Source organism: Poecilia formosa, unplaced genomic scaffold, assembly GCF_000485575.1.
Source record: "Poecilia formosa unplaced genomic scaffold, Poecilia_formosa-5.1.2 Scaffold312, whole genome shotgun sequence".
NCBI lineage: Eukaryota > Metazoa > Chordata > Actinopteri > Cyprinodontiformes > Poeciliidae > Poecilia > Poecilia formosa.
The window spans coordinates 229862-243832 of record NW_006800251.1 but is presented as its reverse complement, the minus strand read 5'-3'; the positions used below and the strand labels follow the sequence as shown (position 1 = coordinate 243832).

The following is a 13971-nucleotide window of genomic DNA, read 5'->3' as shown; positions in this document are numbered from 1 at the left end:
AAATGACGACCATATGATGGAGTAATTCAGGTAACTCTCCATATGTTCATTTGAGGTGCTGTCAAAACATTTTGATCCGTTTTGAAATGTTTTTTGGTAGAACATGTCTGGGAGACTTTGAGCTCCCACCAGAATCCAAACAACGACTGAGATGATCACAGAGTGAGTCGTAGTCAATCTCCCCATTGATCTCATAGGATGGACGATGGACAGGTACCTGTACACACTTATACAGGTGAGGAATCCAATGCTGCAGTACAGATTCAGGTTGAAGCAAAATCTTGTTACCAAGCAGAATCCTTCTCCAAAGATCCATTTGTTTCTTTTAAGGTGGTACACGATCAGAAAGGGGAGAGTGAGCAGATACAAAATATCTGCTAGTCCAAGATTTAGGACAAAGATGTTGATATTCCCCAGTTTCCTCCAGTTGCGCCGCAAAGTGTTCAATCCCCATCTATTACCATTCAGTCCAACAATAAAACCCAAGATGTGAAGAGCTGGCAGAATTGTATGTTCAAATAATTTCTTATCTTGTTGAGGACAACTGGTATTATTCATTTTGTCTTTCAGAAACAAATGATATCAGCCCTTCTCCTCTGAGGCTTTCCTTTTTGAAGCCCCGCCTAGTTGTAGGTCGATTTAGCTGTGCATGTCAAAAAAAAGAAAACCCTAACCCTAAAAGAAAAACTGCAACACCTTGTCCTATCACACTAAGTTATGGTGCATATTTGACAAGCAAATGATTCATTATAATAAAACCTGGAAATTACATCAGACATTTGTAGCAAAGCCCTTAAAAAAATGACAAGTAATTTTTAATTCATCATTTCAGATAAAAACAAAAGAACAGGTGCACTACAAAAACAAAATCTTATTTTTTGGTCTAGGTTCTACTGTAAATATCTTAGTACACTTGAAATAAGCTTGTTTTAAGAAAATAATTCCTTAATATTGATAAAATACGAGTTCTACTGGAAGATTAACATATGACATGGGATAAATGTCTTCTTATAAGTGAAATAATATTCCAATGGAACAAGTACTTTTACATCAACTGAGGAATTATTGACTAATTGCATACTAGTGACAAGATGGCCTTACTATGAATGTTGGCTCTGGTTCACCATCAGTTTCAATGACATTAAAGATTTTTTTTGTTCTTGGGTTGTTCCTGAGTTTCACTGAGTTCAATTAACTCCTCAATTGTTCTGAGTATTTTACACCATTATGTCCCCCGTTGGTCTGGTTTCACACAATAAATAAGGTCTGGGAATGAAGTGACTAGGCAGTTGGAAACAATGCAGTTTTTAGTTAGAAATGAAGTTATTCAAAAACAAAAATGATACAATAACATTATAAAATTAGGGCAAAAAGAAGCTCTCAAAAAAATTAAGGAGCTTCTTTTTGTTTTTGAAGAGATCCAATGCTATACTGGTTGAATACATTCAGTTCCAAAAATTTTCAGAGGAAAGGTTAGAAACGGTCTTGTTTCTGTCACTCTTCTGTAGAGATTACTTTCCAATTATGTGGTTTGTTTATGAAAATTGCAGCTTGGGTTCTTGTCAGGAGAGTTGCATGTAAAACTGAGCAATACTTTGTGTTTAAACCAAATTAAAACCAGTTTAAACCTCAAATTCATGAGATTTGTTTTTGACCTTTCTTCAAGTTGGATTGAGTCTTTGGTGCCATCTGGTGGTGGTGAAAATTATTACACTCACCTGGTGTTTACATGAACATATCTGTATTTTTTAGCAGTTATTAATTAAACAAACTGTCCTCAAACATATAATTATGTATATTATATGCATTTATAAGTATTTACCCAAGAAAATCAGATTCTGTCGTGAATGCAAAGCGGTTTCTACATTTGGCAAAATGGACAAGTAAAGAGAGGGATTCTACCACATCATAACCAACATGATGTTGGTTATGCTTGAGTTGTTGGATCAACAACTCAAGCATAAAGGCGGCTTCAATCAGAAAAAATTACTGTGATTACTTATTGGCAGCTGGTAAGATGTCATGAAAAAGTCAAGCAGGTAGCCAGCAGAAAAAAACCAGAAATTGATGCACAGTTGTTTACTACCTGTTTTTGCATATTAAAACTACTTTACCTGCCCAAGCTGGTGTTCTTCCCCGCCTGCAAACCGGTTAATAACATAATTGTACAGTTGATATTAATTCAAAGTGCTCTACAAACAAAATGTATGTATGTCTTCCCTCTCGCAGGTAATCCTACCATCACAATCACCGTTGGGGAGTTGCAGAACTGAGGCACAGATGCTGATGGGAAAACATACACCAAAAAACACAGAGAGGATGTAATTCTGGACTGGGTCAGTGGTTAAATATTCAGGAAATCAACATTCGTTAGGTGCAATCCAGCTCGGTAGGGCTCAGTGTTGTTGGAGGTTTGTGTCATTAGATAATTAAACTTCATTAAAAGAACAAGAGTTACACAAGGAAACTCAAATTTCTGCAAAGCAAATCTGGATTTCAGTGAAAACTCTTAATATCAGACATCAAACGCTTTGCTTCAGACTCAGATTTGACAATAAGGGAAATAAAACCTCAGACAGCAATAAATCATGTCTAATTATTCCTAATCTTTTATACTGTACGCTGGTGAGAGAGAGAGAGAGAGAGAGAGCGAGCAACATGTTGTAATAGTTGCCCAAGTAAAGACGGAACTGCTCATGAATTTAGATGAGCACATTTGGCTTTGTTTATATTAAAATTTTCTTCAACCACCACTAGAGGGCAGGTTACACTTTTATTTTAAAATAAATGGCCTTGCCAAGTTTTATATAAACGTGTGCGCGCGCGCACGTGTATGAGGTCGTAGAAAAGGCAAAGGGCAAAGAGAAGTTGACTGTTGTCTCACATTAAAACAATCAGCATGGATTTCCACTGAAAGGGAAGTCTACACAAATTAAGGGCCAGAAAATGATCCTTGTACGGCTTTTCATTGTAGAAATTATATGCAGACATTTGTATAGCGTCTAAAATAATTTAAAAAATGAATAATTTGTAACTCCATGAGGAAGTATATAGCTGGTAACCACACAACACCATTGTGTATTGTGTGTGTGTCAAGTAACATTGCACCTTGATATTTCAGTTTCCCAAGCTGCAGTTTTAAAAAAATATTTTAACTGCGTTCTACAAAAAAATAAAAAAATCAGCTAATTGATGGGTTAATTACTGGAGTCATGTTTCACAGAAAAATCCACAAACAGGTGAATCTGCAAATAGGGAAAGAGTCAATAGGTATGAGTTCACTGTAAATATAATTGCACAAAGTCTTTTCACATTTCATTGCAGAAAGTCCATCCAACACTAGTGGCTGGCTGGCATTTGTAAAGCAACCAATCCAGAAGTGCCATTATTTTCTTTGACATCGGCTGTACCCTCAAGAGTGCAAATAAGTGAGACTGTGGATGCCCACTGTGTGTGTTAATGCATATTAAGATGTATTTAATGTTTGAATTATTAAAGGGGACTGCATTTTTGTACTTTTCAACCTTTCACTTACAGCAAACAGAGCAGGTTGTGAAACACGTGTAGTTAATATAGAATCTAAACTATGAATGATTGAGCCCGATAGTTAAAGTACGATGCTTTTCTTAACATCCTCACTTGTAGTTACATTGACCTGATCTAAAATTTGTGAGGTTCCCATTCAGTAAAATAGGAAATGTTAACTTTAGGTTCTTTTTTCTTATGTAATAGTTCTTCACTAGGTGATGGGAAGGAATGTAAATGCCATCTTCAAGACAAGAAAATAGGATGCATGTTTTCCAGGAAAAGCCTTCATTTGATATAGCTTCCCAGAAACAGGCAGAGCTGTGGGGAAGATTGCTTGTGATATGTTAAAACAAGTTCTTAAAAAACTCTAAAATAAAAATGGATTTTGTTCTCATCCCCTATTTAATGTCTACCACAGCCAAAGTTCACAATGTACACACATTGCTGGGAGAAGCAGAGAGGTTGAATGTTACCTCACATTAATACAATCAGACTGCAAGGATTTTCTGAAAATGCAGCCTATACAGTGTGTAGGGGTGTTTATTTTGACAATGTGGCAAGTGCCTTGCAAAAGTCTTGCCTCACTTAACATTTTGTCACATGGTAACCACTAACTTCAATGTATATTTTTAGAGTCCCTGTGCTTTAAAATCAAAAGATGCTTACCAAACACAGACAACCAACATGCAGTGCCAACCTGCATGTTGCTGTTCAACTGCAACATGCAGGTTGGCACTGCATGTTGTCGCTGTTCTCATTACTGTTATCTCTCCTGTAGAGAGATAACAGTCAAGAGAGACTGTTATATCTCTACAGGAGATCTTGGAGATTTTTCTAAGTAATCTTAAAAAGATTACTTTTTAATCTTTCATTTAAATTTTCACTTACTTTTTAATCTATCTGCAAGCAGAGCAGGTTGGGAAATACATGTAGTTAATACAGAATCTAAACTATAAATGATTGAGCCCGTTAAGTTAAAGTATAGTGCTTCTCTTAACATCCTCACCAGAAGTTACATCGACCTGATCTAAAATCAAACTGTGTGGTTCCCATTCAATGAAATATTAGGAAATATTAATTTTAGGTTCTGTTGTCTTATGTAATAGTTCATCACTAGGTGATGGGAAGGAATGTAAGTGCCATCTTGAAGATAAGAAAGTAGAGTTTCTGTTTTCCAGGGAAAGCCATAATTTGATGTACCTTCCCAGAAGCAGGTAGAGCTGTGGGGAAGATTGCTTGTGACATGTTAAAACAAGCTTCCAATTAAAAACGGACTTTGCTCTCATTGCTTATATAACAGAAAATTGCACAATCATCCAGCAGGTCTGAGCAGCTTCTGGTGCTGAGCCATCAGCAGATACAATAAATCTATAAAGTCACTGCATGACCATAAGATTTTATTCTCATATTGTTATGACATTATTCTTGTATTATTTCAACCTTATTCTTGTACGAATTTATTTTTGTAGTATTCTTGTAACATTGTTATTTTATTTGCATATTAGTTTTTCTTCTCGTAACTTAACCTTATTCTCAAAATTCTCATTTTATTCTCATTACGACTATCTTCTCATTTTATTTTGTATTCTCGTCCAACTTTGTTTTCATAATTTTATTTATTTTTGGTAATATCGCCTAAATACTCCGGTCTAGAAGTTGAACTGAGTTTCATATTTTTGCATGTTTGCTGTAGAGTAGAGGTCAGCAATTAGGCAACTTTACCTGTTTGCAGTTCATGCAAAGCAAACAGCAACCTCTGCCACTGCCCACAAAACTTGGAAAAGCTTGAGGGAATGTTGTGGTCCATTTTGTCGGTGCTGTTAGCCCCGTTAGGAGATTTCAGATTCTCATAGTGTCACAGCTGCTGCTGAGCTGTGACCACTCACACCTGATCATCATCACCTTGATCCCCAGCTGCTGCTATATAAGGACGGATCTTCCCCCTGCACGGCGTTAGATTGCTGTGAAACCCTCAGCGGTAACACCGTCAGGACTACTGTAGTAACTTGAGCTAACTGCCCAGTAACTAACCTGTCTGTCTCTTCCTTCTGCCTAGTTGCCTCTCCTGTCCCCGATCCTGACCCCCACCACTGGTTTTGGACCTTCTGGCTTCGACCCCCTGTCTGTCTGACCCTGAGATCTAGAACCCGTTTTGATCTGGATTTGGACCTGCTGGCTCTGACCCCCTGTCTGTCTGACCCTGAGATCTGGAACCCGTTTTGATCTGGATTTGGTCCTGCTGGCTCTGACCCCCTGTCTGTCTGACCCTGAGATCTGGAATTGCCTGACCCTGATTTGGATTCCCTGGTTCTGACCCTGGCCTGTCTGACCAAGAAATCGTTTATTTCCTATTAAACACCAGTTTTTGTATTTACTGTTCAGTCCCTGCGTCCATCAGTTCCTGAACGTGTCACATAGTGCATGTGTGGGCTCTAACCGGCCGCTATTTATGCCTCCAACAGTCCAGAGGTCAGGACTTTGTGTTCCCACTAAGCACACAAGTAGTAGTTACACAATACAACTGGTCCCGGCAACAACTGGAGGCTTTAGATTTTTAGGGGCAATTACTTTTGAATGCAGGGCCAAATATCGATTTTTCTTACTAAATTAAATAACCTTTTAAATGCATTTTTTGTTTTTATTCAGGTTGTCTTGATATAATATTGAAGTTATTTTGATGATGTGAACTATTTAAGTGTGACAGAAAAGTAAAAACAGTAATAAAGTAATTCATATGCAAACAGAAATGAAAAATCAGGAACCTCTGACTTCATGGTAATGAAATACATCATGTATAGAGAAATTAAGCTGGATTTTTTTATATGTTTTGCTTTTTGAACATTAATGTTGACTTGTTTTATAACTGTATGATGTTTTTTATGTTTTTATAATGATGTGAAATCACAATAATTTCAAGTTCAAATTGAACTTGATTATTCACAGAATAGCTTCAACTTTGTCTTTAACACTAGAGAAGTCTGTTTCACTTTAGGTCAGTGAAGAAACACTCATCTGTTTACTTCCTACATTGGATTCTGAAAACACCATGCAACTTAACAGAGATGTAAAATACATAATACTGATTTGAATAAAGTAAAACTTATGCATTGTTCATGTTATATTAGGATATTCATTCATCAACTTGACCTGTTTGGTTTACTTAAACTCAACTGTAACAACAATTAATGTTTTAAAATATATTAACCAGTCTTGACTGTGATGTTTGAGGCTCAATTTTATATTAAAAGTACCTTTCGAAAATTGTAGGTAGTCAACTTTTCAATACAGCTACATTTATGTATGACATTTTTTAAAGGTCTGACTTAATATCCAAATTATGAATAAATTTTCATTAATTATAAGTGGAAAAATCCTCATAATTAATAAAAATAAAGGCTGTCAAACAACCATGTTTGTAACTAATCTGCATAATGGTTTGACTTAGTGATAAAGTTCCTGAATTAAAATGAATTTTCATAATATTCTGATTTATTGAACAGGTTTGTACATTAAGCTTGATTCTTAGACAAAAATATTTTCTTTTGACCCTGTGATTGTTGGATTTATTGATGCATTTGAGCAAGACTGCACAAAAATAGCAAAGCAAACATTAGGAGGGAACAGTTTTTTATTTGCAGTGTTTACAGAGGGTTTGGTGGGGGCTAGTTAAAATATGCTTACATGTAGAGCCAGCCTATGGGCAGGTTTATTTAGGAACATGAAGTTATATATTCACTTGCATTTCACCCAGCAGCTGACCATGACTGCTGCATGACAAGGGCAGACATTTCATTGCCAGTAGTTTGGATTAGAATTGAAAGAAACGGAAACTACCAAAGCTGAAGGTGAGATTCAGTTTTATCAACCTATCAGATTTCATCTTACTGCAGATAATACTGCATTTCATCATTTCAAAGATAAATGCTGCAACATTTACTAAGACACTGATTCATTTTTTTTACTTGTATGCTGTACTTTCCCCTCACAATTGTGCTCATTTCAGTTTTGAAGGAACGGAGGCCGCTGCCTACACCTTTATTGTCTTTTTGTTTCACTTTGCAAAACCAATCCAGAGTTTTCCCCAGACAACTTGCTAAGCCCGTTGGTTGGGGCGCCAAGGTGATTTACTGGCTGTCTACCGTGACTGCCAGTGAACAGATGTTAAAACATGTTAACAGGAAATGTAAAAATATTACTGGGTAATTATATGTTATGCGAAAACACTGCCAGTGAACTGCTATTTAAACCAACAACTAGTCTTAAAAACAACAAATCAAAAAATACAACTAAAATGAATATTAATTATTTGCATTTCAATCCAAATTAAGTCAGTGGCTCCATAAGGCCCCCAGGGGTTCAGGGGCCCCATAAATGCTAATATTTTAACAGAGACCACAGATACATAAATGTAACATTTATTTATTGAGATTGTTAATGCTGCTAAATTTGATTTAATGGTTTCAGCATACATAAATTTAAGTATTTTAAAATGTTTAACATTTAAATGTAAGATTTTAAGGAGCTGGCAAGTTTACTTTGTAGCAGTTCAAAGAACAATATTCATAGTTAGATTGTTTTGTTACCATAGCAACAATTTGATGCTATGAGTTTAATCTTGGAGTTTAAGCTCTGTTTGTTCACAAATACAAATTTGTAAACTGCAATTACAACTTTAACGCTCAGAGCAACAGAGACGCTAGCAATCCGGATTAAATTTATGAATTTGTTTTTTTGAGGGGGGATTTTTAACTTTTCTCATAAAAAAACAAGCAACGCTTAGCCTCTTAACTTGGAGGGGGGGCTAGTGAAGTATGGCGGGCCGCTATGCATATAATACACAATAATACACCCTGCAATCATGCATGTAGTTATGCATGTTCTGCATTATCAAACTTGGAAGCAATCAAACTTTCCAACTTGAGAACATGTACAGTTGCATGATTTGTTTGTATCTGCATCTGTATTTGTGTCTGTTCATCTTTTTTTTTTCACGTTTCTCTCTGGCTTGTCTGTCTCGAGAACATATAGCTTGCACATGTAAGCTATATGTGCTAACAAGTGCACATATAACTAACCAGCAACCATCTTATTAGGTTGCTGGTTAGAGGATGTGGCTCAGGTAAAAAGTCACAACGAAGCCGAGAATAGTGGCAACAGAAATATGATCAAAAAAAGGAAAAACTCCAACGTAAACAACAAGCACTGTTGATTGTAGTCATTCATATTCAGTAGAGAGAGATGTTGATTTAATTGGAGGAGTTGACTGGACTGCTTGAAAATATATTACGATAAGATAAACATGTAAATCACTTTGAGTTGCCTTGTTGCTGAAAATATGTGACGCAAACAAAATTGTCTTGCCTTAAAGTAGCAAAGCAGCTAGAGACCATCAAACCACTACCACCACTTTTTAACTTCTAATTTTTTTTTTCCTGAAAAGTTGTTTTAATTGGACTTGCACCTTCACAACAGGTTTTACTTTTGTCTTCTCAATTTGTCTTCAATATTGTCAAGATGTTTTCTAGGAAAAGTGGGATTGATTTTTCTGTTAATTTTTGGGTTCCTGGATGAATAAACTTTAAGGGGTTTGAATTAAAACATATTTTCAAATACAAAAGATCAAGTATAAAACTAAATAACCTGGGAAAAAACAGAAATTGGATAGAAGTTTGTGAAAGGTAAATTTTACACCACTGTTTCTTTATTATTATTATTTTGTTATTATATAGAGAGATTTGCTTGATTTATTGACTCCAGTTGTGGCAATGGATGCTTTAGAAGTTCAAATGTTTCTAAAGTGGCACAAGTACTGGAAACAATTAACATACTTCTCTTAGGTCCAAACAAAAGTATCCAAAATCCAAATTTTTAGCTGTTATTGTAAAGATATATATGCAATGTATGTGTATACATGCATATTTAAATATAAATCAGTGTATGTGTACATGCATGCATGTATATGGACATTAGCTGCTGAGTCTATGGATAAAGTATGCTTTAGCCTATTCCTTTACTGGTAATTTATTGGTTTGCAAAATAGCATTTTATTTATTTATTTATTTATTTATTTAACATTGTAAATTTACCAAAATAAAGTTAATTTGAATCTGACATCCTGTGTCTGTTTTGCAGAAATGAGTCCAGTTCTGGTGATCCTACTGTTGTCTGCATCGCTGCTGTCTACTGGTGACAGTGGAAAAGTGTTGGTTTTCCCAGTGGATGGGAGTCACTGGCTGAACATGAAAATCCTTCTGGAGGCGTTACATTCTCGGGGGCATGAAATAACGGTGTTCCGCTCCTCAACCAGCTGGTACATTTCTGAATTTTCCCCCCTTTACACGTCCATTACGATTGCCCAGGAGCAGCCCCAAAACATCGAGAGCCAAGAAGTCATGACTTCCTTCCTGCAGAGGTCTATGGAAATCCGTCAAAATAAAGGAACATTATGGGCTTTCTTTCAGTTTTACAGGAATCTGTTCAATTTGTTTGGAGGTGCAGGAAAGAAGGGTGCAGTAAAAATGGTCACCAGCATCTTTGAGAATGAGACTCTGATAAGGCAGCTAAATGAAACTGGATATGATCTTTTTCTGACGGACCCTGCGTTCCCAGGAGGAGTGCTGCTGGCACACTATCTCAAGCTTCCCTTGGTGTTGAATGTACGCTGGATTCCCGGTGGAGAGGGTCACTTTTCTCTCGCTCCTTCTCCACTGTCCTACATTCCTGCTGTGTTCTCCCATTTCTCTGACAAAATGCCCTTTGTCCAAAGAATCCATAATATTATCTTTCACGGCATGTTGGTCTACATGCAATACTTTGTTTCTGGTCCAAAATACCGGGTTATATGTGATAAATATTTTAGAGATGACGTGAATACTTTGTCTCTAATACAGGCTGCAGATCTCTGGCTAATGCGGGTTGATTTTACCTTTGAGTTCCCTCGCCCCACTATGCCCAACGTCATCTACATTGGGGGCTTCCAAGGTAAACCATCCAAGCCTTTGTCATCGGATTTAGAGGAGTTTGTGCAGAGCTCTGGTGAACATGGAGTAATTGTGATGACTCTGGGCACTCTGCTGAGTGACCTTGGCCCTGAGGTGTCAGAAACTTTTGCATCAGTGTTTGCCAGCCTCCCTCAGAAAGTTTTGTGGAGACATATTGGTAAACAACCAGCTGCTTTAGGGAACAACACTATGCTGGTTAAATGGTTGCCTCAAAATGACATCCTTGGCCATCCTAAAACTAAGGTTTTCATCACACACGGAGGCACCAATGGCATCTACGAGGCCATCTACCATGGTGTACCAGTTCTAGGCATTCCACTCATCTTTGACCAGTACGACAACATCATCCGTCTGAAGGCAAGAGGTGTGGCTGAGATAGTCGACGTGACAAAAATGACTGTTGACTCTCTGAAAAGTGCTCTGAAGTCCATTTTAGATCCAGAAAAGCCCTACAAGCAGAACATGGTCAAACTATCACAGCTTCATCATGACAAACCAATGAAACCCCTTGACAGTGCTGTATTCTGGATCGAGTATGTCATGAGGCATCGGGGTGCGCCACACTTGCGCTCCGAATTTTATAAGCTGCCATGGTATGCCTACTACTGCCTAGATGTGATGGCATTCTGTTTAGCAATTATGTTACTTATCATTTTGTTGATCTTGGTTTCCTGTAGAGCCTGCTTTAACAGTTTGATAAGAAACAGGAAGTCTAAGCTTGAATAGAGGTAGTTCTTGTAAGTCAGCAAGAGCAAAAATGTACAGGGTATTACCATATACATTTTCTTGAGAATACTATCATGAGCCACACAATATGTCCTCTAAACAATAATATGGTGAAAAAAGTTTTAACCTCAATAAACACCACAGTATATACCTGATGAAACCATTTTTGATACTCCAGTAAAAAACATTTTGGAACAACTATTACTACTATTTACTACTTATCAGAAGATTAGTAGTTTCGATGTTAACTTTTTGGGCAACAAGGCAACTCTTTTGGTGAGATGGAAACAATTAATCGGATACAAAACCCATTACCCAGAGTCTTTGTCTGCTATTAAACAAAAGCAGAAAAACATTAGCAAAGGCAGCACCAACACTACTGCATATCACATTTTTATTCAGCAGTTTATAAGATTATTTTCTAATTGTTTTTGTATTGTTATTATTTTGTAGCAAGATACTGAAAAATGAAAACGGATTGTTTAGCTTTATTGCTATTTTAATGTGTCTGTCAATATGGTGGCACTTGGAAATCTTAGAACTTTGTTGTCGTTATGAAAAGTTTAATTATTTACAAATGTCTCAAACTGTAAATAGCGATAGTGACTGACTAGTGCTGCCAAAACAATCAAAGACTGTACTAGTTTTTGCTCATTTGCAAAATGCATTTTTATGGATTCTTTGAGGAGAGCATACAGGAGTGGAAAGTAATATGCAACAAAACCTCCAAATTCACTTAGTTTCCATATCAGCAATGAGTAATATTTAATTATTGTAAGATGTAAATTCTCAAAGTTTAAAATGAAATAAGTTCACATGGGAATCCTTAATATGTCTCTGAAAAAGCTGCTAAAGAGTTTTCTGTAGTGCTGCCACATGGCTAAACTAAGTACATGTACAACTGCACATATCAATGCATGTCATTATTTGATGTTTTCATTAAAGCATATAAATATTTATGTATATGTTTGAGTTGATTACTTTGGTTAGAAAGGCAGTTTTTCAATCTCAACTCAATGTGTGAACAGAATGAATACTTTCAAAGGTTTCTGAGTCCTGCCTAAATCTATTGCTGCTATGCATGAGGCTAGTGCAGAAAACTGTTGCAGGTTTATAATCACACAACAATTCTTGAAAGGTACATCAGAAAAGCAGAAATTGGTAACAGGAAAAAATGTGTTTTGCATTATCAGATGGAAAAAGCTACTGCGTCTTGACACCACACCAAACATTGTTTAAAAAAAGTGTCTTCCTGTTTTAGAAACACTTATAGTGCCTAGAAGAAAAACAACAAATTCTAATTCTGCACTGCTATAATTTCCAGTCAGGGTGTGCATGACTACTTTATCTGTTGGAAGAAGAAGAAGGCAGAGTTTCAGCTCACATTCAGGATTTGACACAGTGACACTGACAGCGGTTCATGTGCTATATTCAAGTTAATTTCCTAAATAACATGTAAATGAGATCAAAACTGTTCAAAATGTAAAGCTGTAATTAGCTTTAAAAGTATAACCGTTATTTTTGCTTTCAGACATGAATATGAATGTTGGTGCTGTTTCCTTAAAATTGTTAGTAACACTTGGTTTGCCATCTAAAGAAAAATGTCGTTTCTAATGAACTGGCAAAAAGGTTCTGGTACCTGCAACATTTCTACAGAAATGCTGCTTCATGTACGACAACTGAAACCGTTTTGTAAGCACTGCAATTCTGCGGTGAATAATCAAGATCTTTGATAAAAGATGAATCACATAAAACATAAAATAATTAAGATGTTCATGTTTGGGAGGGGTGTTTGTAAATATTGAAACTGTATGTGTGACAAATATATTTTCAGATCAGTATTCCACTTAATTTTATAAAATATATTCCCTCTAGTCCAGATTCTAACACACCAATATAAGCATAAGTCAAAAGTGGACTAACTAACGTTGTACAAGGTCTTATTATTCTAAAATAATAGGATTCTCATTATTTTATTGCTATTCTAGTAAAACATCGAAACCGATCTGACTTCATTTTAAATTTATTAAATGTTTTTGCATCTGACAACATAAGAAAAAAGAAAACAAAACATAAAAAACAATACAAAAATATAAAAAGGTATCAATTATTATATTGAATGAAAAAGAAAAATGTCACACTTCATCTGGTTCACTCTGTGGTACCGGCGCAGATGAGGAATTTGACTTAAACAATCGGCTGAACATCTGTTGACCTCCCTGCAGCTGCTGCCTGAGGTGAGCACCCATGTCTTCATAAACGTGGAGGTAAACCAGCGGGTTAAGAGCGCTGTTCAGACTTACAAGACCACGACTTGCCTGACGAGCATTGAAGACTCCTGAATCCCATTTGGGGCATGTCTTCTGATGTATCAGGACTCTGGAATACATGCTGAGGTTCTTGAAGACATGGTAGGGTGCATAACAAAGCAAGAAGAGAAGAATCAGAATGACCAACAGCTTCAAGCTTCGTTGTTTCAGGTCCTGGTCAATCGTTTTTGAGCGGCAGACAACCAGAGTCACATGTCCGTAGCTCCAAATGGTGATAAGGAATGGGATGCAAAATCCAAATGACGTCCATATGATGGAGTAATTCAGGTAACTCTCCATATGTTCATTTGAGGTGCTGTCAAAACATTTTGATCCGTTTTGAAATGTTTTTTGGTAGAACATGTCTGGGAGACTTTGAGCTCCCACCAGAATCCAAACAACGACTG

At 36.5% G+C, this 13971-nt stretch overlaps 3 protein-coding genes and 1 pseudogene across 4 annotated transcripts in view; 1 reads left to right on the top strand and 3 right to left on the bottom strand.

The window, feature by feature from the left end:
* LOC107833036 (P2Y purinoceptor 1-like) overlaps nucleotides 1-617 on the bottom strand; it is a 20878-nt gene extending 20261 nt beyond the window's left edge. Inside the window, exon 1 of the mRNA XM_016661126.1 lies at nucleotides 11-617. Coding sequence (XP_016516612.1) covers nucleotides 11-558 — 548 coding nt within the window. The 5' untranslated portion in view covers nucleotides 559-617. The remainder of the gene's footprint in view (nucleotides 1-10) is intronic.
* Nucleotides 1-12214, top strand: part of LOC103152490 (UDP-glucuronosyltransferase 2B17 pseudogene) — a 28044-nt pseudogene extending 15830 nt beyond the window's left edge.
* Nucleotides 1-13971, bottom strand: part of pfkfb1 (6-phosphofructo-2-kinase/fructose-2,6-biphosphatase 1) — a 137739-nt gene that overhangs the window by 34330 nt on the left and 89438 nt on the right. The window lies entirely within an intron of this gene.
* The window catches only part of LOC107833035 (P2Y purinoceptor 1-like), a 7216-nt gene continuing 6440 nt past the window's right edge, over nucleotides 13196-13971 (bottom strand). The window contains exon 2 of the mRNA XM_016661125.1: nucleotides 13196-13968. Within this exon, the coding sequence (XP_016516611.1) occupies nucleotides 13391-13968 (578 nt within the window). The 3' untranslated portion in view covers nucleotides 13196-13390. The remainder of the gene's footprint in view (nucleotides 13969-13971) is intronic.